The sequence below is a fragment of the Vanellus vanellus genome (genome assembly GCF_965231255.1).
Source record: "Vanellus vanellus genome assembly, chromosome: 5".
In the NCBI taxonomy this organism is placed as follows: domain Eukaryota; kingdom Metazoa; phylum Chordata; class Aves; order Charadriiformes; family Charadriidae; genus Vanellus; species Vanellus vanellus.
The window spans coordinates 11,845,719-11,870,951 of NC_138910.1; the positions used below are offsets into that span (position 1 = coordinate 11,845,719).

Here is a 25,233-nt window from a genome sequence, read left to right on the forward strand (position 1 = left end):
CTGTCTGTAAAAGAATCCACAATTTACTGTCCTTTACTGAGTGTGCATTATCTACTGACTAGCATTAACATTTCCTTATATATGTAAAATTTATATATGCACAAATATGTTCATATATTTATAGGTTAAGTTCATTTAAAACATCATTTAATTCCATGTTATATTTTGTGGTTTGGTTTTTATATACACACATTAACTTCTCCTATTAAACATTATTGTTTCTCAGTACTAAGGCTTTCTTATGTTGCTGCCCAATGGTGTAAGCACTTTTCCTACAACTCCAGAGTTATTTTATGTTAAAAGTTGTGCAGAGTTTAGACACAAGTGTGCATAGCCTGGTTGCATCAGCACTCAGCTTTCACTCAGAAGTTCCGATCAGAAATATTATTAAACCTAATGAAGGCAAAGTGTTTATTGTTGTAAGGCTGGCATTAATTTTCTGTGATTGCTTTTGGCGGGAACTGGGTAGTTAGTGCAGTCGGGTCTCCTTTGAAAATGCTGGACAAGCTGCTCTCTGTGATGGCAGCTTTGTGCGTATGCGTCTGTTAATGTCACACAGATAAAAAAAGAAGTGTCTTTTGGCTTAAATGACAAGTTAGGGGGCCAGTAGTAGAGAAGACTGTATGTGGCTGTAGAGGTTACCAGGATGTGCATGCAGACGGGTTGTTCGGTGCTCTCGGTGCTCAAAACCAGCTCCCACTTGCCAGTTATGTGGTTGAAAACTGGAAACTAAACTGTCCCGATCTTTCTCATGTGGCTTCTCTAGGAACAGAAGATAGACGCTGCTTTCTCTCAACTGCCTGCAATGAGCAGGAGTTCAGAAGTAGTCTGGTGAGAAAAGATGCAATTTTCTCTCTGTTGATTTCCTGGGTTTTTACTGTTTCTTTCTTCTAGTTGACTCCTGTCCCTTTTGCTGCTGTCACCTGGCTGCACAGCGCCTGCCCTTGGCAGGTGTCTGTAGGAGGCCAGGTTCTGGTGGCCTTCGTTACCTTCCCCTGGCTATGTATGTCTCAACATGAACAAGGTGACCTTTACTCCTTGTGAGCAGGGCAAGCTGGATTTAGCTATTCACGGTACCTTATTCAAGGGATGGTAGAAATTTGGTCTTATTTTCTTCACTTTTCCTGTGACAGTGCTCACCCATGAGGAGCAAAGCAAGGCATGGTGGCTACCCTTAGCACAAGAGGCGGAGAGAAACTGTCCTTCCTCCAGCTAGAAAAGCCCTAGAAGAGGGACTAGCTCCCTTCCCCAGCAATTTCATTAATGTATGGCCCCCCATGCCTGCTGCCCCCTTCTTTTTCTTTGAGCCCCGTGTTGCCCCACCATTCCCTGGGGTGAAAGAGATGTTACCTGCTTCTAATCCCTCTGCTAAGTCCTTTCTTTTTCTCCCTTTTCCTGATTTTTCAGCAGCAGGAAAAGGTTCTGCTGCCAGCAAAACATTCCAGAGAGTTTGAACGGGGTGGGACACTGAAAAACGGGTGGGATACAGGCAGAAAAAATGGCAAAATGTCAGGAAGCTCAGTGTAGACTCTACTTCATTCAGCCAGCTGCTTCTGCTTGGATACCCCCTCCTCCCCTTCTTTGTATGGCAGACTGAAACGGGGGCTCTAATAAAAAGATTTCTCTATATCAAGAGTAACAGCCCGTGCATCATGGTCTTTCACTGAGGTAAATTGCCTGGTCCCATCAGATTGGTGCAGAGGATCCTTAAAATACCTGTAACAGGACCCTGCTACAGAGGCACGTGAAAAGGCTTTTATGTGTTATCTCTTATTCTTTCTCAAAGCAATAGGGGTCAGAAATGCAGCCGAATGCTCAACGAGAAACGAAACTTTAATGCAGTAAAACTTTATTGAGGGTGTGATATCTAGACAATTGCTGTCATTGATACTAAAAGAAGCAAAAATAGTCAGGTGTTTGCGTCATTTAACTGCAGAGGAATTTTCATTGCTCTAGTTGAAAGCTCATTTCTGCAACTGCCACCAGTTCTCATTTAGCCTGTGCTGGGGAGAGGCTATCAGATACTACTGTAAGCCTACGACTCTTCAGCATTTCGAAGTCTGCTACAGCTATTTTATCTGGACTGCAATTCTGTACTGGAATTCTGTACCTAAAGGGCAAACTCTCAGATATTTCACTTCTCTTTGGCTATTGGCAATGTGTGATCCTGTTGGGAAACGTGATCATGGAAAATAGCTCATTGTGGTGTTTTATGAGTGCTGTCGCTAGGCTCATGCTTTGTTTCACCTGCCCATCCTTCCAAATCAAACTGAGCAAGGGAAAGGGAGCTGAGCACCACCCTCACCCATCCATCGGTGTGAGAGGGGACATGCCTGCAGGCAGGGCAAGAGGCTTCAGGGAACTGCCACAACTCATTTCGGGTCCTGGGATCTCCCATCCACCTGCTCCCCAGAGAGACAGGGTGTCCTGCCGGCACGTCTGGAAACCGTATTTGTTTGGCACATCTGCACAGGGTGTACCAATTAGGGCTAAAGGAGTTGGGACAGAGGGTTGAATGCTTATAAAGCATACTTGTATGGAGATAATCGGGATTGCTGAAGTCACATGCCTTTCGTAATTTATTTGGATAAGCCTGAGCATATCCAAGCCATGCACGGTGGCAGGGGAGGGTATGGTGCTGTGGATGGCTGTGGGGTCAAAGCATGGGTCTGGGCAGCTGCCTTAGAGAGGCTGTGCCACAGTAACGTGATGGGACAGTGGGGTAAGGACGGGCTTAATCAATGATTATGGATGTTGCACTGTTCGCACTGCTTATGCCTGAAACCAGCCTCGAAAATGAGACATCAAACCCTGCATCCAAACACTTCCAAGAAAAGCCCAGTATCCAAGTTAGCATGTGAAAGGCAGCACCTTTCAGGTCCGAAAGCAGGAAGCATTTTGCGCTTTTCTGGTTGCCTGCTGGTGAAAACTACTCCCTGTTTCCTTTTTGAGACTGTTTTAATGTAGATCTTGCATGTGATGTGCCAGGCTGGAAGCATAAATAAGTAAGAGTGAGCAATGAAGGTAAGACACCATTGCAGACCCAAGGGCTTGACTTTCCACTTCTTGTGTAATTCCTTTGACTTTGATGGCTTGTTGTTTTCAAGGTGAATGATAGCACTGCTTCCAACAGGAGGAACAGGGGTAAGGGAAAAGCAGCCTCCCCTCTAGCAAGAAGTGTTCCCCTCCTCGCTAGGAGCGGCTTCCCCAGTAGAATCACAGAAATCATAGAACCATAGAATTACTGGGGTTGGAAGGGACCTTTAAGATCATCAAGTCCAACCATTAACCTACCCTGACAAAAACCACTTCTAAACCATGTCCCCAGGTACCGCATCTACTCTTTTTTTAAACACCTCCAGGGATGGCGAATCCACCACCTCCCTGGGCAGCCTGTTCCAATGTTTAATAACCCTTTTAGGGAAAAAATGTTTCCTAATACCCAGTCTGAACTTCCCCTGACATAACTTGAACCCATTTGCTCTTGTCCTATCACTTGACACCAGGGAGAAGAGGTCAGCCCCCACCTCTCTAAAACCTCCTTTCAGGTAGTTGTAGAGAGTGATAAGGTTTCCCCTCAGCCTCCTGGTACCGGAAGACCCTGGTACAGAGAGCTTTTAGGGAAACTCAGGCGAGGGCTGAAGGGACTCAGGCAGATGCCCCGGTGAGCATCACTGTCCCTAGCTGGTTTGGGGGAGACCACCTCGGCTTCATCCCAGGCTCAGAAGGGTGACTGGACCTTGGCACAATGCAGGGACAGAAGATCCTGCTTGAAATTTTGGGTTCATGAGCCCAGGGCCACAAACCACAGACAGGCAAGCGAGGCAAGCCTAGCACTGCTTCATTCGTCCGCAATCCCTGTGAGAGGAGGATATCATTTGTCAAGTTTGGCAACTGTCAAGTCATCAGTTACTATTTTTTCCCAGTTTCCCATCCTTCACCTTTTCTTTTTTTTTAGCCCAGTAATGCTCCCTGTTTCAAAGCTGTGTGTCTGGTGTTTGCAAATAGAGCAGCTTTGCTTATTAAGGGTTTCCAGGAGGATTAAATTGACTTCTCACAGGTTTTGGGGGTGTGCGCTGAAGATACTGATTTTTGCAGCAACTGGTCAAAAAAACACCCAACCCCAAAATCCCAAAGTGGTCTAAGAACAGGGAAACCCATAAAACATGTTAGCTTACAATTAAACAGGAAATAAATAAGGCTAAAAATAAGAATCTGTAAATTGCCTTGCAGAGGATGTTCTAACTGCTGATAAAAGGCTCTTCAAATATATCAAAGCCACAAAGGCAGCGAGGAAATCGGTGGAAATGCTGATGACAAGGGTATAAAAGGGGCAGATGGGGATGATGAAGATGTAGCGGAGGAGCTCAGGGATTTCTTTGTGGCTGTTTTTACAGCTGAAACTGTTGGGGAGCTTCCCACACCCGCTGCGCTCTGCAATGGATCCGTGGGAGGAGCCAGAGCAATTGCAAGTAAAAAGGTAACACGGAATAAAGAGGTAAGTGAGTGAAGTAACAGGAGGTATAAGGTAAAAGAGATAAGATGATTGTTAATGAGCAACCAGGACCAGGTGACTCACCTGGGGGACCCAAAGGAGCGGCGCAGCCCAGTGGTACTGGGGTGTCGCGGTGCCCAGATGTGTTCCCAGGCACAGCTAGCCCGTCGCACCCCATAGACTCACTGGGACGTGCTGAGCCATCTCCGAAACCATTGACTTGGGGTGGCAGCCCAACACCCTCCAGAATTAGGGGTCACACAAAGCTAAAGGAGGTCAGCTTAAAGCAGACAGAAAAAAAAATATTCCACAGGTGCAGGTGGTGAACTCACTGCCACAGGGAGTTGTGGATGCTCTATCTGCAGGTTCAAAAAGAGATTAGGCAAATTTCGGGATACAAATGCATGACAGAGATGTACCCTCTAACAACAGGATGAGAAAGTGGAGGTGCTGGAGGAAAGGGATGTAAAAGGATCCAGGCCACCCAAGATAGCCCCTCCTTTTGCAGCCCCCGGAGCAGAGCCTGGACCAGGGGGACATTTCTCACCTTCTGAACTGATCGACCTGCTTTATTCAACGGCAGCACGGGCTGAAAGGTGATGCCTGGGGTGTCTTGTATGTAATGTGTCTTGTATGCCCTGATTGTGCCCAGGTTGTTCATAAACCGTGGAGAGGCAGGGTAAGGTGCTGTACGCCAGGCTCTTCACTGTTTATGTAATCAGCCTCATAAAAGAAACAAGGGAAATTTTTTGCAAGCCAATAACTCAAAAAAATGCAAAATACTTCCTGCTTTTGAGCCCCAAAGGTGCTGCCTTTCACACGCAAGCACCAAAGAGCAACCTCTGGAGAGCAAAGTCTACTCCTCTCTGCAAAAAGCAAACCAAGACCAACAGCTCCCACCCTCCCTCTCCCGGTGGAAGCTAAGGAGCTGTGCCTTGCTTGCTTCTCTGTGTCCCCAAACCCCAGGCAGTGTCCCCCATGGCACCTTCCAAGGTGGGCAACATCAAGGGGAACAGACAGCAAAGTCTGCCCAGCTGCTGGCCCAAACACGGCAGAGGTTTCCCCAGGGCAGCTGGGAGACTTGCAGGGCCAGATAAGGTGGAAAGGGGAAAAGAGGGAACTGAGAGGAATAAGAATTTTTGCCCAGGACTCCAGAGAGGGCTGTGGAGGGACCAACATTGCTTGTGGTGGGCCTCTATGGCAACCAACCCTTTTCTTCCTTTTTTTTTTGCCTGTTCTGAATCACTAGTACCTCTGGTAGCACCCTGAGGGACATCAGTCCCAGCTGATTTCCCAGTTTGGTCATTGCTTTGGCAGTCAGCTTGCTAAAGTGACATTAAGAGCTTCCCAGAGTAACGTCCGTCACGTCTTGGTGGGGTGGGAAGGGAGAGGAAAGCTCTCAGCCCTCCTGAGATGGTTCCCCTAGACCCTCGCTGGCATCACTGCTGCCTGTCCCGTGCCCGCTGACATGAGCCTGGTTAAACATTCAGGAATCTCTGCCTCTCCTTTAGTTGTCCACATCGGGGTGTAGCTGGGGAAGGAAAGCCTGCTGCATGGAAAAGACTTGGGGAAAAATCTTTCTCTGAAGTCCTTTATGTGTAGAGATCTTTTTATGGGGTAAATCAGCCAAAAATGTTAAAAAACGTTTCATATCTGGGACAGTCAACAAATTCAAGAGGTTATTATAGTGCTAAGGTACCTAATTCCCTCTCAAGTAGAGGAATGTTTAAATTGGTGGGAATCGGGGGTCAAGTCCAGGCAGGTATTTTGGAGCCTAACTTGTCCTGACATTAATGGGAATACATAATGGGGAGGAATTGTGGACCAGGGCCTATATATCATTCCTATAAATGAAACAGGGCTTGTGTTGCACGCGTGTAACAGTACATTATTATTCTTTTCAAAGCAAGGTCTTTCCTTGTAGGCTTTTCATCATTTCTCAACTGGTTTGTCCTTCCAAGGTTGGTGTGAACAAATTTTGCAGCAAGCTCATGCTGGACAGAAACCGTTTGCCAGGAAAATAAGCAAAAAACCAGAGCCCAGTGATTTATTTCAGATAGCAATTAAATATCCAAGTGTCAAGTGAGATTTGGAAAAGCTGCATCGGGAGGGCTCAAACCACACAAACCCAGGGTGAATTTCTTGGAGAGCTGTTTGTCTGTCCAGAGCACTCTGCTTGCCCAGGCGCTTGGGACCTGGGCTTTTACTCCATTCAGTGGGAATTTTGCCAGAGATTTGAGCGGAGCCGAGCCTAGCTGGCTCTACCTGCCGACACATGACATCATATTAGATGATGCTTCCCCCACACGCACGCATACGAAGGGGATCTCTTTGGGCTTTCCCTTCCACTTGGGTTTTATGAGAAATCCTTTGCTAGATGCACCCATGCTTTGGTGGCTCTCCATTAGTCCTAATCAAAAGGGGTTCGGGTTTTTTTGAGGCAAGATGTGCAGGAAGAGAGACTATTTCTTACTGCACCATGCTAGGCGGTAGGGACGGACCTCAGGCTACCAAACCCTCCTCCCTGGCCACAAGAGGGAGCCGGCTCTTTGCAGTTGCAGGGCAAGCCACCCGAAAGGCAAAACCTTTTAATGAGCACACTTTAATTGGGAATAACCATTAACAGAGTCCACAGGCAGTTTTCCAGTGAGCCGCTAATTTTTAATGCTCTCCTGTGTTGCAGCCTTGTGCATCCCTGTGTCCACCCCTTTGATGGCACGCTCCTTACCTCTGGGTATCAGGGTGTATTTTTTGGGGTGGCCCATGGGTGGACACATCCATCACCCATTTCAGTTCACCACATCAGTGAGCCCCTCCTGACAAGAGCTGCTCAGGCAGCCAGGTGCCCCCCCCCCCCCCCCCCCGAGCTGTAGGAACGCCAAACCTTGCCAGGTTTGATCCAGCTCTATCGCCACTGTTTGAAGGACTCGTGTTTATGCACCTTAGGGGCATGAGTAAAATCTCCCCTGTGTACCATCCTTGCTTTCCAGCCCCGCATCTCCAGGCATGGACTTCCCCAGAGATTTACTCCCAACCCTGCCTTTTTCCATGCAGGAGAGGGATAAAACTTAGCAAGATGACTTTAGGTGCTGTTCTCTTCTCCCCAGCAGCATTGCAGTGCTGCCCTTCAGCCCTTCAAGAGTGGTGGCGTTGCTCTTGAGTAGCTGTGAACAGACCTTGGTCCTCAGGTGGTAAAAGTAGATATTTTTATAACTATTTTTATAGCAGACAGCAGCAACATGCGCAGCATCCTTAGCAAGGGGATAGCACGTACTGTTTAAGAAAGGATGAAATTCGTGGTTGCCATTTTTTGGCGTGCAGTTGTTGCCTCTTATTGATATGGATTTTGTGTGAATTGGAATTTGTTTGTAGCTTTCACGGAAAAAGCAGGAGACAAACTTTTTCCCTGGTTGAGAAAAGCCCAGCAGCCGGGCCTGTGGGCTGGCTCGTGGGGGGAGGCAGCGTGGGGAGGGCAAAGCCGCACGGTGCCCACAGCTCGTGCCTCTGCGCTCCCACTTCCCACTGCGGTGCAGCCAGGAGGACCCGGCAAACAGCACGGTGAAGATCTGGAAAGGAAGAGAAAGTGCTTTCCTGAGGCAAGAACTGTTTGCACCACGGTGGAGGTCCCCGAGGTTCAAAGGAGTTTGCCTTTTATTTCATACCCCTGATCCTAATCCCCAGCTTGACCCCAGCTCCCTCCAAAACTCCTTTTTATTAAAACCATAGATCAGCCCAGCCTGATCATCACCTAGGTTCCCATTTTGCCCATCTTTCATTATATGAAGAGCTGCTTGGACCAAAAGACTGAGCGATGTTCAGGACCTGCTGCGCACCAGCGGTGCCCAAGGCCAGGCTGCATCTGGATTCCCCTTCCAGCCATCACCGGCTTCATTGGGACTTCTGGAAATGGGTAATCTTAGCTCATCTTCCTGGCACGCTACAGAGCTGTGCCTGAGATCCTATGGCTCCCAAACTTACTGCAGGTATGGTGGTTGAATGAGTTATATCCAATAATGAGTTATATCCAGTCAGAAGATGTCTCTTCTGCCTAGTAAGTGGCAACCCTAAACTTACGCCACAGAGCTTAGAGACAGGAAAAAATTGGAGATGTCCTGGGGTTTTACTTCAGGATCAAGGCAACACTTTGTGAAACGCTAAGGCAGAGGTGGAGTGTCACCTGGAAACAGACTGTGGCTGTGGGCTGGGGCTCTGGGACCACATTTTGCTCAGACTGGTGCAGGAAAAGGAGTTATGATTGAAAATCTGGAACCTCTTCAGTGCCATGGTGGTCATCTAGATGTGACTCAGATGCTTTTATCCACCCTTCCTGCCACGAGGAAGATATGACAATGAAAACTTATCTTTAAAACACCCAAAGTATCTCTGACAAAGCATTTTATTTGTTTTGACTGATAATAAAAAAGCCGAAGAACTAACTTACAATCGCATCACTTGCGAATGCGTGCCTAGGTCAGATACACTGGGTTTATATCCTTACTTTGACCATAGTTTTAAAATGCGAGTGATAAGAAAGCAAGCACAAAGATCAGGTCTTTCCAGCCCGGGGGTTTTCCTCTCTCTGTTCCAGCAGAACTGTGCAGTTATAACCCAAGTCCAAGGGCCTCTGTTGCATCTAAATACTTAAAGGAACCTGAGGGATTTCAGTCCCACGGACTAAATGATCCTCAAGAACTGCGTTTTGTAGGCAGGAGAGATGATGGTCAAGAGGGAAAATACATAGGCAGCAGTGATGGCTGTTCCTGGAGATTAAGAGTGACTTTCTTGCAGGTCATCCTTTCACAATCTGCAGATGATAGAGTCCTCCTTTGGGTTCCCATCCCAAAATCGTGGTGCTGCTCCAAACTGCTGCTGGTTTCTACGATCCCTTTGTCCTCAATGGTCTTGTTAACACATGGGTACTAAAATACACGGAAACGCTTCTTTACGGTGAGGGTGCCAGAGCACTGGCACAGGCTGCCCAGGGAGGTTGTGGAGTCCCCTTCCCTGGAGATTTTCAAGACCCGCCTGGATGCAGTCCTGAGTAATGTGCTCTGGGCAATCCTGCTCTAGCAGGGGAGTTGGGCTAGATGGTCTCTAGAGGTCCCTTCCAACTCTGATAATTCTGTGATTCTGTGAAAAGCTTTCTTTCTCAGTCCCTTATTGAGGGACTGAATCCCAGGAGGAAGATGGTTTCATACATGGAAGCAATCTTTTAGGGCATCTACTGTCACCCTGCCCCTGACTCCAGAAAAGCAGCCAGCACACATCGGTCCAGCGCCTTCATCATGGGTAAACGAGAAAGATTAATACAAACACCCTCTCTGGAGACCTCATTTCAGGCCACACATTGTCTCTGCTGATGCTTCATTTCTTGGTCTCGCAGCTGACATCAGGGGTGCGAAGCTGCCTGCTCGCTCCGGAGCTGAGCTGCCCGCTCCATGGTGGGTGCATTCCTCACCATCAACCACGTTCAAGCACTGCAAAGTTCTCCTCTTGAGGTTACAGCTGCTCACTTGGTCTTTACTGCAGTTATATCCCCCTTTTTTTGCTGTCTGTGGGGCCAAGAGCACAGCGCTGGCTTCGGAGAAGGGTATTAATGTTGTTCTCACCAGGGAAGCCGCAGCACTTCCTCCCCTGCAGCACTGCAGGGCCCACTGTAGAGCCCTGGGCCCACACCGTGGTCTGTGGGTCAGCAGTGGTCTACTGGGAAGAGCTATGTGGCCTGTGAATCTGCGGGACCTTCACAGGGGTTTGGCTTGAAAACTATGATGATAAGGGTACGTGACTGACAGCAGAAGTTGAGCACTGACAACAGCCCACGGCTCAAAAAATGTGTAGGAGCAGCTCCTGACCTTTTCCTTTCTCTCAGGGGTTTCTTGTGGGGGCTGCGGGGTGAGGTTGGCCTGGGCACAGCGGGCCCTGGCTGCTCGTGGCAATGCCGCAGGGCCCACGGAAAGCGAGGGCAGGCGCTCGACCTCGGCTGAGCCCAGCTAAATATAACCGGTGACTGGTGAGCTCCTACGCTTCGCCTGGCTCCGGTCCCACGGCAACACATTCCTTCCAAAAGTCGTCCCCCTCTTCCTCAAATCCTCTTCACTGCTACTTGAGATACCACAGCCGAGTCTCACAAGGTTGATTTCTTCCCTCTGAGTAGTTTCCTCCTCCCACCACCCTCCTTTTACTTTCTCCCTCTTGTTCATTCACCACTTGCCCTTGTGCATCTGCTCCTTCCCCCCAGCACTCCCCTGGTGGCACTGGAGAACACAGGGATGAGGGTCTCCCGGCTCCTACGACCAGGGTGACTAAAGCTCTCCCACACAAGTCTATCTATGTATGTTTGTACATGCGGTTGTGTCTCGTGGCCAGAAGATCTGAGAAGGGACTTCTAGGTCTACCCAAGGCTCCGCTGGGCGGTAAGGCTCACATCAGGTATTTTCTCTCACACAAACAGAGGATCTGCATTTCATTTTCTTTCTCTTCACAGAAATACAAAAAATACGCCACAGAGGAACAACCCGCTTTGAAGTCCCCACACACCACGTCTTGCACTTCCAGATCAGGCATAAAACGGCCAGTATTATTTTTATTATTAATAAAGGGTGGCGGTATCCAATTTATTGGGCTGTTAGGATAAGAAGGAGAGCTGATGCTGCTCCTTGCCCACGCAGAGCCGACGGCTCGAGGCAGCCCATAGGTCAGAGCGTGGCTCACACGCCACCTTCCTACCACAGCAGGTATTTTGGTGAGGTGTTCAATGATGGTTTTGCACTGGTTACGAGCAATACCCTTGTGATGCTCCTACAGCCACACCAGGAGTTACACTAATTTAGCAACACCAGGACAGTTAAAACCTAACAACTTTTATAGGCGGGTATTTCCTAACACAACGAACAGTCACTTTAATCCCATACCTGGTGTCTCCCAGGCGTATGGAGAGGCTGAAGAAATCCGCAAGGTTTATGAAAGCAGAGTTGGAAATCGGTGCAAATAAGGGGAAATTTTGGTAGGTGGCGTTACAGTTAATCACTTCTTTCTGAGAACAGCAATGCAAAACAGATTGGATTGAGGGTGTGTGTTTTAAGCAACAGCTAATGGCGAGATCTACTAGACATTACGCTAAAGTGTCACGAAGGTCTGCAGGGCACGGGTAGTTAACTGTCGCTATAAATTGCTTTTAAAATCAGTGATCAGCTGTACGGTTGATTTATGATTCCTTTTAAAAACAGAAGAAAGCTCTCCAGCAACCCAAACACAATCATAAATCCACCGTTTCCTTTAGATCTGAAGTGTTGATGTCCCATTGTGCCTGGGACAGGCGGTGGGTGTGTGGACAGTGCCAAAAAGCCGACAGGCAGGATGGCGCTGCCCGGGTGCCCTTGCCTAGGGAGCCCTTTAACAGACGGACGCAGTTTGTTTGCACAGAGAAAAATCCCTGAAGCAGCAAAATGTCACGTAAGAGCGGCCACTGACCCGTGGGGACATCGGTGCTGTGAGCCAGGAGAGTAGGGCGCATTGTTCGTGTGCCTGTGGGTACTCATACGTGTGTGTGTCCGTGTGTGCATGTGGCTGTGCACGCTGTGCACATCTGCCTGCGTGTACATGGGTATGTCTGGGTGTGCCTGCGTATATAGGACAGGACAAGGGGTAATGGCTTTAAACTAGAAGAGAGGAGATTTAGATTAGATATCGGGAAGAAATTTTTCATTGTGAGGGTGGTGAGGCACTGGAACAGGTTGCCCAGAGAAGCTGTGGATGCCCCATCCCTGGAGGTGTTCAAGGCCGGGCTGGATGGGGCTTTGAGCAACCTGGTCTGGTGGGAGGTGTCCCTGCCCATGGCAGGGGGTTGGAACTCGATGATCGTTGAGGTCCCTTCCAACCTAAGCCGTTCTATGACTCTGTGATTCTATATTCATCTGTGTGTGTGCCCGTGAAAGCTGTGCGTGCACGTGTACGTGCATCCGTGTGCAATTATGTGCATGTATATAAGCACATGCAGGTGGGTGTACGCCTGTGTGGGTACGAAATGTGTGTGTGTTTATGAAATGTGCACACGTGCCCACATGTGATGTGGCCATGCGCACACGGCTGCGCACGTACACGTGTGTGTGTGTGTGTGTGTGTGTACACGAATGCGGGCTTTGTGCCGATACAGCCGGGGGGGGTGTGTGCGGGGGTGTGCCCGTGTCCCCCTGTGCACCCCCATCCACGCGTGTGCGTGGGCCAAGCCCGTGCCCGCTCCGCGCCCGCGGGGGGACGGGGTTACGCCTCCCTGGGCGGCGGGGCGGGGAGGCGGCAGCGCACCCTCGGCACCGGGACGGACGGACAGACACACCGACACGCTCTGTCCCGTCCCGTCCCGCCCCGTCCCGTCCCGCCGCGAAGCGCGGAGCGCGGAGCGGAGCTCAGCGCCCGCCGCCCCCGGGGCAGCTCCGCGGCGCCGCCCCCACCTCCTCCTCCTCCCGCCGCCGCCGCCGCCGCCACCGCCGCCGCCGCTGCGGCTGCACAAAAGGCGGCGGGGAGGGCCCGGCCGGGAAGGGCTGCCCGGCCGCCCCGGCCGCCCGCACCATGCCCCGCCGAGGGGGGCTGCCGGCCCCCGCCGCCGCCCGCCGGCCCCCCCCGCTCCTCCTCCTCCGCCTCCTCCTCCTCCTCCTCCTGGCCGCCCCGCTGCAGCCCGGCAGAGGTAAGGGCCGCTCCGCTCCCCGCCGCCCCGGGCCCTGCAAACGCCGGCCCGGAAGGCGGATTATCCCCCAAACCCGCTTCGGTGCACTTTTGTTACGATTTCCCCCCCCCCCTCCCCCCCTTCCCCCACTTTCCGGCTGCCTCAGCCCCGCTCCCATCTTTCCTGCGCTATGTTTTGTGTCTGAGCCCGGTTCCCCTCCAGCCCCGCTGCCGGCGGGACGCGGCTCGCTGCCCCCGCAGCCCCCCCCTCCGGCCCCGGGCTCTTTGCCCTTCCCCCCTCCGGCCCCGGGGCGTCCCCCCGCCCCGCCGGGGTCCTGCACCCCCGGTCCCCCCCGCCCGCTGTGGCCCCGGTTGCGGGGCGGTGGGGACCCGCGCTCCAGCAGCGCTGTCGGGCGCGGACCGCATCCCTGGGCTTTGCGGGGCGGGATTTTACACCTTCGCCTTAAAAAACGTGGGACTGCGACATATACATCTCTCTGTATACATATATACACTTTAACGGGACCAGTTATAACCACTTCTATTCAGGGAAAAGCACTTCCCTGGGACGTCTGCCTGAGCAGTGTGTATTAATTGATGGGGTGAAGAACAGCAGCATAAAGCCACAAGTGTTCGCTCGGCCAGTGGCTGATCTTCCCGCTCTCACCTTGTGTCGTTCTCCCACTCTCACCTTACATCGTTCCCCCACCTAAGCTTTGTGCCCGGGGAGCGGTCCTTGTCCCCAGCCGGGATGCTCTCACAGCTCCTGAACGCGCTCAGAGACGGCAGTACAGTCCGTGACTTTGCTCCAGTAGGACTGGAAAGGGGGTTTTCTCTCCTCTCTGAGCGCTCAGGGAAACTTTTTATATAAAAGGAGCCCACAAAATGCTTGAGTCCACCGTTCCGGTACTTACTCTCGGTCCTTAATGTTTCAATGAGTTATCTTAACAAGAGGATCATCTTACAGAGTGCTGTGGCACACGACTGCAAAAACGCTGAAGAGGTTTTCTTAGCTTTTTTTATTTATTTTGTGGGTCTGATCCTTAGCATTGATGATTCAGTAGTGCAGCAAACTGTCTCAGGGGCAAGGCTGTTAGAACGCTTATTGCAAGCATGAATAAAATGATCTTTTTTCACCCTTAGCCAGATAAAGAATAAAGTACATCACTTCCCCCCCCCCCCCCCCCAAGCAAGCCAGTACATCCATCTCAGTTTGAGGAGCTGCCCAAACTAGGATTTCTTGCAGAACAGGTTTAAAATGAGGTCTGATTGCCTGGAGCATCTTTATGAGTAAATTTGTTGAGTACCTTTCATGAGAGTTTCCTATCTTGCTCTGCATCAGTAGTTTGATGTATTAAAATCTCAGCTGTCTAGTAGGATGCACTGTCTTCCTCTGTTTTTTTTGGGCTATCCTGGGCCTCAGCCCAAGGGAAGGATGCCCTTTGGAGATGCTTTTCATGTCTGCTGGACACTGCTCTGCAAAATGAAATAAGGTGCAGGGTTTAGGAGTTGGTGTGAAGGACCACACGTGGAGTGTGGAGCTCAGTGGTCCGGGGGGGTGGATTATTTTCCTCCAGAGTAATCCCAGCTAAATCTTGCATGGAATTCTCCCCATTAGAAGAAGTTTAGTTGAAGTTTAGGAGTGGTTTCATCAAACGTATCGGGATTAAGGAGCAGACTGAGTTTCTTCCAGTCTTACTCAGTGACTTGCCTCAGCATCTGGAAGGATCTGGACTAGCATGAGCATCTTCAGGTCCTTCCTTTGCCCGATTCAGGCAAGACTGTGCCGCATCTGGATGCAAAGACTTGCATCTGGAAAATCCTGCGTGTTTTTACTCCAACTTGAAAAGCTCGGGTTTCAGTCCAAAATCGGAGGGCTTAACAAAACTCCGTTTTCACAACAATGCTGGAAATGGTTTGGTTTTGCTCCAAAGTGGAAAGAAAAGCATGCTTGGAAACTTCAAAAGCTGCCACAGGGAGGAATGTCACCCCGTGGCCGGCCACAGGAGCGTGGGCTGCTTTGGTCATGGCACCCGGTGGAAGGAGGAGACCTTGGTTTTCATTCAGATCTTACTGTTACTAAGTAAACTCTCAAAAATCCAGCAGTCAGGAATGGAGGTAAATATTTTCCTACTTCCATGCAGACAGGCGAGTGAAGTCGTGGGGGAGCCAGGGCTGGGTAGCCAGGCTATGGACGCAAGTGTTTGCTTTATAAACCCCATTATTTTTGCTGTGTTACCCAGTGCACCGCTACCAGAGCAGCGGCTCTTGAGGGAAAGCTTTCAGCTGTGTTGTAGGGTTTGGAAATGCAAGTATTAATCTCTCCACAAATTGTAATTCGGTCAAACAAGTTACACTTTACTTATATGTTTTGAGCTCTCAGTGTCCAGGAGCTGGAATATAACTCCTGAATGTGACGAAGGAATGAAACGCCTGGGTATGTGGTAACAGCCAGCAAAAAAAAACCAAAAACCAACCCTAAGAAGGCTCTTGTTCGGTATGAATGAGCCCAAGCAGCCTGTCTGAATGAGACCCATAGAGAAAGTCCGGGGCTTCGTGCTCCCGGGTTAGAGTTAACCACCTTGCGGGCAGCAGAGACGCGTCAGTGCAGGGCTCTGACACGGTCATGCCTCGGCGACGCCTGAGAATTACTGACAGGACCTACTTATCCTCTTTTTGCTTTGAGCCTGGAGCATGCTAAGTTTTCCTCCAGCTGTCCAGCTTGATTCACTGCTTCCTGCGCTCACAGCCCAGCCCTGGACGGGAGCAACCCAGGCAGCCACCGCTTTTCATTTTTTGGTGAAATATTCACAGGGCACCCAGCAAAATCCCATTTCCAAAGCTCTCGGGGCAAAAAGTTTTTGGGACAGGAGAAAACTCCATGTGGCTCTTCAGCAGCCATCGGCAAGTCTGCGCAATCTGCAGGTTATACCCAGCAGCAGCGTGGTGCGGCGGTATCCGCAGATGCAACTGGCTGAAAAACTGAGGCCTGACAATGCTTTTATTGACATTTGGGATAGAGAAAATAGCAGGCTCGGAGTTTGACCCCGAGGCATTTCGTTTGGAGTGTGCAGCCTCTGCGCTGAATCCTCAGTTGAAGATTCGTTTAGTCAGTTATTGACAGTGGAAGTTAATAGCTGCACCCCGGGGGAGCCGGGGCATCGCTGGTATCGAAGGGCACATTCATAGCCGCAGGCATTTAAACGAGCTGCTGCATTCAGAGCATCGATGTTTGCTTCGGCTTAACTTGCGTGGTTCCACTTTATTTTTAAAGCCCGAAGCCCAAATCGTAGATTTTGCAAGCGAAGCTCGCTGGGTACCCCAGCAGCCCAGGAGCAAAGAGCATCGCCTCTGCTCTGGTTGCTGCTGCCTCGTTGGGCGCAGAGCCTTTGCCGGCGTCACGGGCAGGGAGAGCCCTCGGCCGCGGTGTGGGGTGGCATCTTCCACCCCGGCCAGCCTTGGATGCGCCCCAGTGCAAACACGCTGCCCGGCTTAACCTGGATATCCTGTGGAAATGACTCCCGTAACAAATTGAAAGTAATTTACTGTAACATGAGTTTGCTGTGAAAATCAGCAGTGTGGAAGGAGGAGACGAGTATCTTCCAAGGCTGCTTGAAGATGAAAATTTTGGGGAGGGGACCTCTGTATATGCAGCTGAAAAAATTCAGATGATGTGCCTAAAAGTCGGCATCTTGGTGGATTCCGACAGCCACCTCTGTATTTCAGGCTGGTCAAACAGCTGGGGCGTTCTGTCATAGAATCATAGAATCATGGGATTGCTGAGGTTGGAAGGAACCTTTAAGATCATCAAGTCCAACCATTAACCTACCCTGACAAAACCACTTCACAGTGGTGGAAGTATTTCATTAGGAAGGTGAATAGATGAACTCTTATGATTAACCAGAAACCACTGAATAAAGGGGAAGAAAAATCACCAGAGTTGCATTTTGGTGGTTTTCAGTCCCCAAAACCAGTTTCTGTCCTTTTCATTTTTCTTGAGATAAGAAAAGAAAATGAGAGCTCCTTACAGGTGAAGAGAGGTTTACTTCTTCTCCAACCTTTTAAGTTCTTGGGAGATTCTTTGTTCTTGCCGTTGTTTGGACTTACAGTATGTTTAAGGAATATCTCAGAAACGCCCCGAGCGCTGTTTTGGAGTGAAGTGACTGTTCAGCCCACCCTGCCCTCTCTTGTTCTCTCTTGCTGAAGGTCTCAACCTGTGCACCAGCGGAAGCGCCACGTCCTGCGAAGAGTGTCTCCTCATCCATCCCAAGTGTGCCTGGTGCTCCAAGGAGGTAGGTGGGCAGACCTCGTTCGTCTTGCGTGCATTTTGTAACGCAGGAAGGGAGCTATTCCCCCCCTCGCCTGTTCCTGACACCCTCCCGTGCCAGAAGGGGGGGTGAGGGCAGCGGGGGCTCCCACGCCAAGCGTATTTTGGGTGCATGTGTCTCTCCAGCTCTTTGACACTGTAGGAAATAAGTCTCCGACCCCGCTGGCCCCTGTGCATCCTTGACAGAGCAGCACTGTTCCTTCAGTCCTTCTGTCCCTTCAATTACCTTCTTGTTTTCGGTGGGTGCTGGGTCCCCGCTTGTTTGCAGGGAGCCTTACTCGAAAGCTCTCTCCCTAAAAAGCCTCAAGCCCCCAGCTTGGTGTCCTGCTACGTGTCCCTTGCTGCGTGGCCTGGCATGGCACGGGCTCTTTGTAACAAAGAGAATTCTCCTTTCTGAATCTATTGTGTCGTTTTGGGAGTCGACCCGTGTTTCTGGCACCCGCATTGTGCTGTGGCGATGCGTTACACGGCTTAACTGTGCGGTTCGGGGTGAAAATGGACCCTTATGTTGGTGCTGAAGCTGCTCACCCATAATTTAATAGGCCCCGCTTGGTTTGTGAGAAATTGCAAATATCTTTCCCTGTTCCCTAAGGACTGCTCAGGAGTTTAGAGAGAGATGTACATCTTATCAAATATACATCTTATCATATCGACTTAACGATTTTTAGAGAACAAGGTGTGTGAAAGAAGTGATAACGTCCAACGCATAGATAGCTGTTGTCTGCTTAGTCCCTGCACCTGTCCTAAATATTGAAGAGAGCAATGAGGACGCTTACAGATGCAGGGAAAGGCTCTGCCTACTTGCAGGCACAGCTGCTGTGCCAGGAACCAGCTTTGGGCTGTGGGAAACCCCAGAGCGGTGGATGATCTTGAACCTCTTAACAGGCATGGCCAGGAGTGATGCTCTCCTGTTCCCTGCTTGACTCTTTTTCGACTAATTTGGCTGTCCTGGTCCCGTTTTGAGGGAGGCAAGCCATGAGGTTGAGCACACACTTCACCTTCTGGTGATGCCGAGCTGAGGATGCAGGTGCTGCCTGCGTGCTCCTCTGCTGCTCCTGTCCCTCCTCCTGCAGCTCCTCGGGGCAGAGGATGGGGATGGAGGTGGGGATGGAGGTGGGGATAGAGATGGAGATGGAGATGGAGATGGGGATGGGGATGGGGATGGGGATGGGGATGGGGATGGGGATGGGGATGGAGATGGGGATGGGGATGGGGATGGGGATGGGGATGGGGATGGGGATGGGGATGGGGATGGGGATGGGGATGGAGATGGGGATGGGGATGGGGATGGGGATGGGGATGGGATGGGATGAGGGAGGCTCCTGAGCCCCACAGTTCATCTGTGTGTCTGGAGGTACCCTGGCCTCTTGCTCTCCAGGTCTGTTTCACTGGGTTTTCACTTACTCATAGGCACAGCTCCCCAAGGAAAACCTCTTAACGCTGCTAACAACGTGCTACCTGGCAGCGTAATAGCTTTCATGGTTTGTTTTGTTTCCAGTGGGGCAAATGATGTGCAGAAGGGAAAGGGTAAAGCAATAGATCCCGCTTTTGAGACATCTTGTAAACAGCTGTAAGAGCTCCTCTTCCAGCCGGCTAATCTGCGGTGGTGAGATTGGATCCCGGAAGGCTGGCTATTAAGTTATGGGTACCCAATAACTTGCTTTTTTTGGGTTTTGGTTCTTTTGTTTTGTTTTTTTAATTCTTGGCCTCAAAATACAACTTTTTTGCAAAATGCTGCCAGTGGAAATGTTTATCTGGTGGTCGCTGTGACCACTAATTGTATGGCAGCCCGTGGGACTGGCAGCCTGACTCTTTATCGTGCAAACAGGAGAGTTACCAAAAAAAAGTATTCCTAAATGGAATGGAGGGGCCAAGAAGGAAGACGCATGTTTACAGGGAAGTGCTGTAATACTTCCTGACCTTTAGCCTGCAGCAGCTATTTAAAAATACATTTCAAGGTGTTTCGTGCCAAGAGCTACGTGTTTAAAGGCTGCTCTCCCCATTACATGCTGCATGCTAAAACTTTGCGAGTTCTTATTCTAATTCTGTGTTTTTCACATACTCTAATTAGTTCTCTTTAACGGAGATCATCAGGTGAGGTAATGGGATTGCGAAAGATAACTAGAGATTTGTGACTTCAGAAGCTTTAAAGTAATATTATAAACTCTTAATATCCGCTTTCTTTGCATAGTCCTTTCACCACCTTGTTTCCCCTTCCCTCTGCCACAGCCTAGTCAGGTACGCTTATTAAGTTGCTTTTATTCTGTTTTCCTTCTCTATTTCCATCAGCTGTCATTCGCAGCAGTAAGTTGCCCAGGAGCGTATATGCTAGTCAAAAAATACAGCTCTGCTGCTGCTTAAGTATCAAGGCTAAGATATAGGAGGGCTTTCTGCAGACGCTAGTTATGTTGTCGTAGGAACACGATCTGCTGAGTAGTGTGTATTTGCCACTCCCTTTGTATTTACTTAACAGGTTTGGGAGCAAATTGGGCGAGCTGTTGTCATCTTTGTAGGGAACGGTTAGTAATTTTGTCAGGAAGTATATGTAGTAGAAGTCTATAAGTGTATATAATATAATTCTATAATTCTATATATTATAATATGTATATATGTGTTATATATACAGGAAGTGTAGAGATGTGTATAACAGATATGTTATATATATACACACAAAATATATTTATATATATTATTATAACTTCCTGTGTATATATACCTTCTTATATATAATATTCCTCCCTTTGGGGAATAACATCACTTGGCGGTGCCATCGTGCCTGTTTGCTCGTTGTCCCCTGGATGCCCGGTGGTGCCGATGCTGTGAGGGCCACCCTGGCTTTGGCAGAGCAGCGGTACGAGCCAGAAAGCCCATGCCCTTTCCCAGAGACGACCACGGTTCGCGCAACCTCCTGTGGTGTTGCATCCTCCTCCATCACCCTCTGCGCTCCCAGATCCAGGCTCTGCGTGACTGCAGAGGAGCAGAAAGTCTTGAGCGCTCATGGACTGCGAACAGGGGTTCGGAGTGCATGAAAGCGATTCTGCGGACACGAGGAGCCCAATCCCGATGGCTTTCCAAGTGGGATAAGGTTCCGTGTATTTACATTGCCTTGAATCGTGAGGGCGAGAGCACACGTATAGATAGACACTCACAGCAGAGTAGTCAACGTGCTGTAAATGTATAACCCCTAACCACCTCCTGTCCTGTTAGTACAGGGTGCATCACGTCCCCCCGGCTTGAACCAGCCTCTCTTCACTTCTGCTCGTGTTCGGCATCTCTGCTCCCATCAAAGAGGGTGATGATGGATGAGTTGATGATAGCAGCTTCTGGTATTCGGCAGCCCCGGAGCCTCCCAGGGGCTGTTGAGCTAACCACAAGTCCTTGGGCTTTTGGAAATTTGGAAGCCGACATCAATTCTGTTGGCTCGTGCAAGAATACCTTGAAAGGCAGGACTTAAATGGGATGATCTGTTTAAATGGCACTTCAAAGAGGAGGTATGAACGTGTGGCCTGTACCGTCACCTGAGCGTGCCTCAAAACAGGGCTGTCTGGGGGACATACGGGACTCTTGGGTGAGGGAGACTGCTGCAGCCTTCCCATCTGTGCTGGAATCTGAGGAGATTCCTCAGCTTCTGCAAGCTCCAGAGGAAGCTGGCAATGAGTAGAAACTGCTGACACGCTGCTGGTGAAAGGCTCTGGCTGGAAACTGCGCCCTGGCCCGTGGGGTTGTTGTTGTCTCCGCAGCAGTCTGTTTTTTGTGGGTGGGAGAGGAGGTGGCACCATTTTCTGTGGTGCCGTCCGGCTGCCCAGGCTCACCGGGGCCCGTTGGGCTTGCTGGGAAGAACAGGGAGCTCTGGAAATGGCTTCAGCGCTGTCCTCTGAGCTGCCAGATGTGGTGTGATAGACAAGTGGGGTTTGTGTTCATGATAGACTCACCTGGAGTGATTGCAGGGGAGATGCTCTCCAAAAGAATCAAGGAATCACAGAATCATGGAGTTTCAGAGTTGGAAGGGACCTCTAGAGATCATCTAGTCCAACTCCCCTGCCAAAGCAGGATTGCCCAGAGCACATTACTCAGGACTGCATCCAGGCGGGTCTTGAAAATCTCCAGAGAAGGGGACTCCACAACCTCCCTGGGCAGCCTGTGCCAGTGCTCTGTCACCCTCACCGTAAAGAAGTGTTTCCGTGTATTTGAACGGAACTGCCTATGTTCTAACTTGTGCCCATTGCCCCTCGTCCTGTCACTGGGAACCACTGAAAAGAGCCTGGCTCCATCCTCCTTCAGCCCACCCTTTAGATACTTGTGTGCCATAATAAGGTCTCCCCTCAGCCTTCTCTTCTCCAGGCTAAAGAGTCCCAGCTCTCTCAGCCTTTCCTCATAAGGCAGATGCTCCAATCCCTTAATCACCTTAGTTGCCCTTCGCTGGACTCGCTCCAGCACTTCCCTGTCCCTCTTGAACTGGGGAGCCCAAAACTGGACACAGTATTCCAGTTGTGGTCTCACCAGTGCAGAGTAGAGGGGGAAAGGTTCGGAAGTATTGGTATGGGGGGGGTGAAATTCTGTCATTACGCTGCTGTTATCTTCTGTTTGCTGCTTTGGGGACCAGCGTACCAACGTGCAGAGGTTCCTCTTGTCTGTTAGGTGTGTGTACACTGTGTGTTCAACCATGCATTACCTGTGTGGATGCATTTATATGTGTACATGCAAAATAGAGATGCACATTAATTGCATTAATTAAACTGAAATTTCCTTTTCGATTACTTGACCTGAAATTTCCCCAATGGCACCCTCTCTTTCCCAGCAGATTGCTTGTACCCCATCCTCTCCCATCTCAGGAATGTGGGCCTGGAGAATGAGGAACCAAAATCAAGGGTGTTCCTAGAGGCAACGTGTCGTTGTTTTTAAACGGAGAAAGAAAGCACAGTTCAGACTGAATTATTGCAGAACTGGATGGATTAAAGCAAAAAATGGTAGGGACGTGCGTACGTAGTCAGGAGTTAGATATAGTCAGTTAGATACAGTCAGTGCTCTTCTCCATTTTTATGGCGTGAACCAAGCAATTTGTGGTAAAGCTGTCAAACTGATGAGCATGTAATTGTCACACTGTTGTCTCCATTCACTCTGTCCGCTTGCGTGCATTTGCTTTTGTGAGCCTGTTAGCGCCGAGGCCGCCCCACAAAGTGCCCACCGGGCTGCGAGCAGCCGCCGTTACTAACAAGGACGAGGTGGGATCTTCCCGAACCGATGCTTCTCTGTGGCACGGAGCAATGCTTGGGGCAGCTCCTGCTTGCTCTGGGGCACCTGCTGCGTTTCTCGCTGAAGCAGGCAGATGGTCGGCAGGTATTGGGGGAACCGAATTGCTTAACCAACTACGGGGTGTCCTCTGCTCAGGGGGAATTGGGGTCTGAACCGGCGTGCCACGTCTGAGCTGGTGTGGGGCTGTCTTTCGGCTTGGATGCTCACGAGTTATTTAGACCTGCGCAATATACCCTTTACTCCTCAAAATTTCCCATCCTTTTTTGCTCTTATTTAACCTCCGGCAGCCTGGGTTTTTCTTTGTTGCAGAAAACTTTGCGCTTGTGGTGGTACCTGGTAGCCACAGTTTTGGCTGTGGATTTTTGACCTGCGGGTGCACACAAGGGGTACTTGGCAGGGTGCTGTGGCCATTGCTGGGGCTTTTCCAAGGCCACTGTCACTCCCCTGCTCGGTGTCACCCTGCCTGGGTTAGAAACCGAAGCAGAAGCAGGGGCCCATCCTCCAGCCCCCGGGCGCTGAGCTGCACCCCCTTCCCTGGGGCGTTTGCAGCCCTGAGGGGGGTGTATTTTCCTCCACTCTGGGTAACACAGCATTTCACCAAACAAGAAGGGGCCTGGATTTGATCTGAGCTGCAGCTTGTCCTGTGGCAAGTCCTCTGGGCCCATTTTAGGAGAAGAGAAAATAGCTGGGTCAAGCGAGGGGGACCGGCACAGCTCCCATCAGGAGGGGCTTTCCCCTGACCTCCTGGGAGAACTTTTCTCGCCGAGGCTGCGGAAGAACACATTTGCAGCAGTAACCGTTTTCGCACCCCCGTGCAAAGGGACAGGCTTGCACGTGCAGGTTCACCCTGCCCCCAAAAAAAGCTGCCGGCGGGTCCCACACGGGTGTGCTCCTTGCCCTGCGTGCCGGCGCTGTCTCGTCCTCGGCACATGGATGCTGCTTTTGAGTACACCCCTTGCTGGGATGATGAGCATTGATATAAACAGTACCGTCCCCAGAGCCGCCTCTCGGGGTGTCAGGAGCTCGACTGCTAAAGAGTAGCAGCTGGGGGAGGACGCCGCCATCCTCCTCTGCCCGGGCTGCCCGGGCTACCCCAGCCCCAGCCAGAAAATTAAGCCCTCATTCAAAGCCCTTTGAAGTCGAGTCTTTCCGTTCACATCAAGAGGCTTTGGAGCAGACCCCGGGGAGGATTGCAAAACGCCTGATAAAGGCTACAGTTGCAGGAGGAGCCGTAAGCGTCGTCCTGTTTGGATACCTCTCTCCTAGGGACTAACTAAAGGTTCCTGGCTGCGCTCCTGGTGCTGTTTGTGTTGCTTTTTGCACAACCAAAGTGTCCTTTCTAATTCAGAAATGGGCTGGCGGAGGTGCTCACCGGGAGCCGTGGTCCAGATGCCGGGAGAGCAGGAGAGCATCTCCCCGTGGGTGCCCTGCTGCTGGGTGGACCATCCTGGGAGAGCGCCTGGACCCCGCTGGCTTTTCTCTGACTTTAAGTCAAACCACTTCTGAGATGATAAACTTTTATCCAAGGCTGCCCTAAACGTGCTGCTCTGAAAGGCTGGGCGTTGTTTTCGATTTTGCGAGGGATTCTGGTTTTTATTTTGTCATGCTGGAGATGATTTAAATAGTCCCAGTCCTCCTTTCTGGAAGTGCATCTGTTTACACGACGCATTCCAAGAAATATGTGTTTGCATCCATCTGACGTGCCATCTCCTTGGCTGGATCCCGCCGCTGGATGCTGGAATGCAACTCTCACATTTCTCAAATAGCGTTGGGACCTTGTAGTGAGAAAATGCATCGGAGAGCCTCTGTCTGTGTCCTCGGGCCCCGTGGCCGAGGCTGTCCTCGGGGGACCCCTGGAGCACCTTGCAGGGTGTGAAGGCGAGATCTGTTGGATGACCGACCTCTCCCTCCTCCATGTCTCCCCTGTCCTCTGCCATGCAGGAGCATCAGCAAAAAGTGGGATTTATTCGGCCGCACACTGGTTTTTGGCTGTGTAGCTGCAGGAGAGGCTGGCGTGGCTGCAAGCATCTTCTTTGCATTATTTCATGTCGTTTCAGTCCATCAGCCCTGGAGCAGAAGACCATTGTCTCTATTGTTATAGTGCAGAAATAAGTAGGAATCGACTGTTGAAAATCCAATAAGTTTTGGGCGTGCGACTTGCTCCCTTTGGCCCTTCTGGGGAAAAAAAACAAAAAAAAAATCTTAACAAATGGGCTCTTTGCAAAAGGCCGCATTGTGCGGCCGGCTGTTCCCCAGTGCCGCCCGCACAAGGCTGCATTGTGCGCCGCGCACGGGGCTCGCAGCGAGGGCTGGAGCTCCAGGGACGGGCACTGGGAGACTCTCTGCCGTGGCAGCCCGTCCTCCGGGAGTGAGCGGCTGCCTGCGCCTCGCTGCCTGCTGCCCACCTCCCATGCAGGCTCCTCCACCTCCCTCCTTCTCCAGCGAAGCTGCCCAGGACAGCCTGCCCACGTTGAACCGCTCCGGCTGTGCTCCGCTTCAG

General features: G+C 50.7%; 1 protein-coding gene across 1 annotated transcript in view; it reads left to right on the forward strand.

Annotated features, from left to right (window-relative positions):
- The window catches only part of ITGB5 (integrin subunit beta 5), a gene marked incomplete at its 5' end in the record, with an annotated part of 78,174 nt that overhangs the window by 814 nt on the left and 52,127 nt on the right, over nucleotides 1–25,233 (forward strand). The window contains one exon of the mRNA XM_082483442.1: nucleotides 4,279–4,498. Coding sequence (XP_082339568.1) covers nucleotides 4,279–4,498 — 220 coding nt within the window. The remainder of the gene's footprint in view (nucleotides 1–4,278; nucleotides 4,499–25,233) is intronic.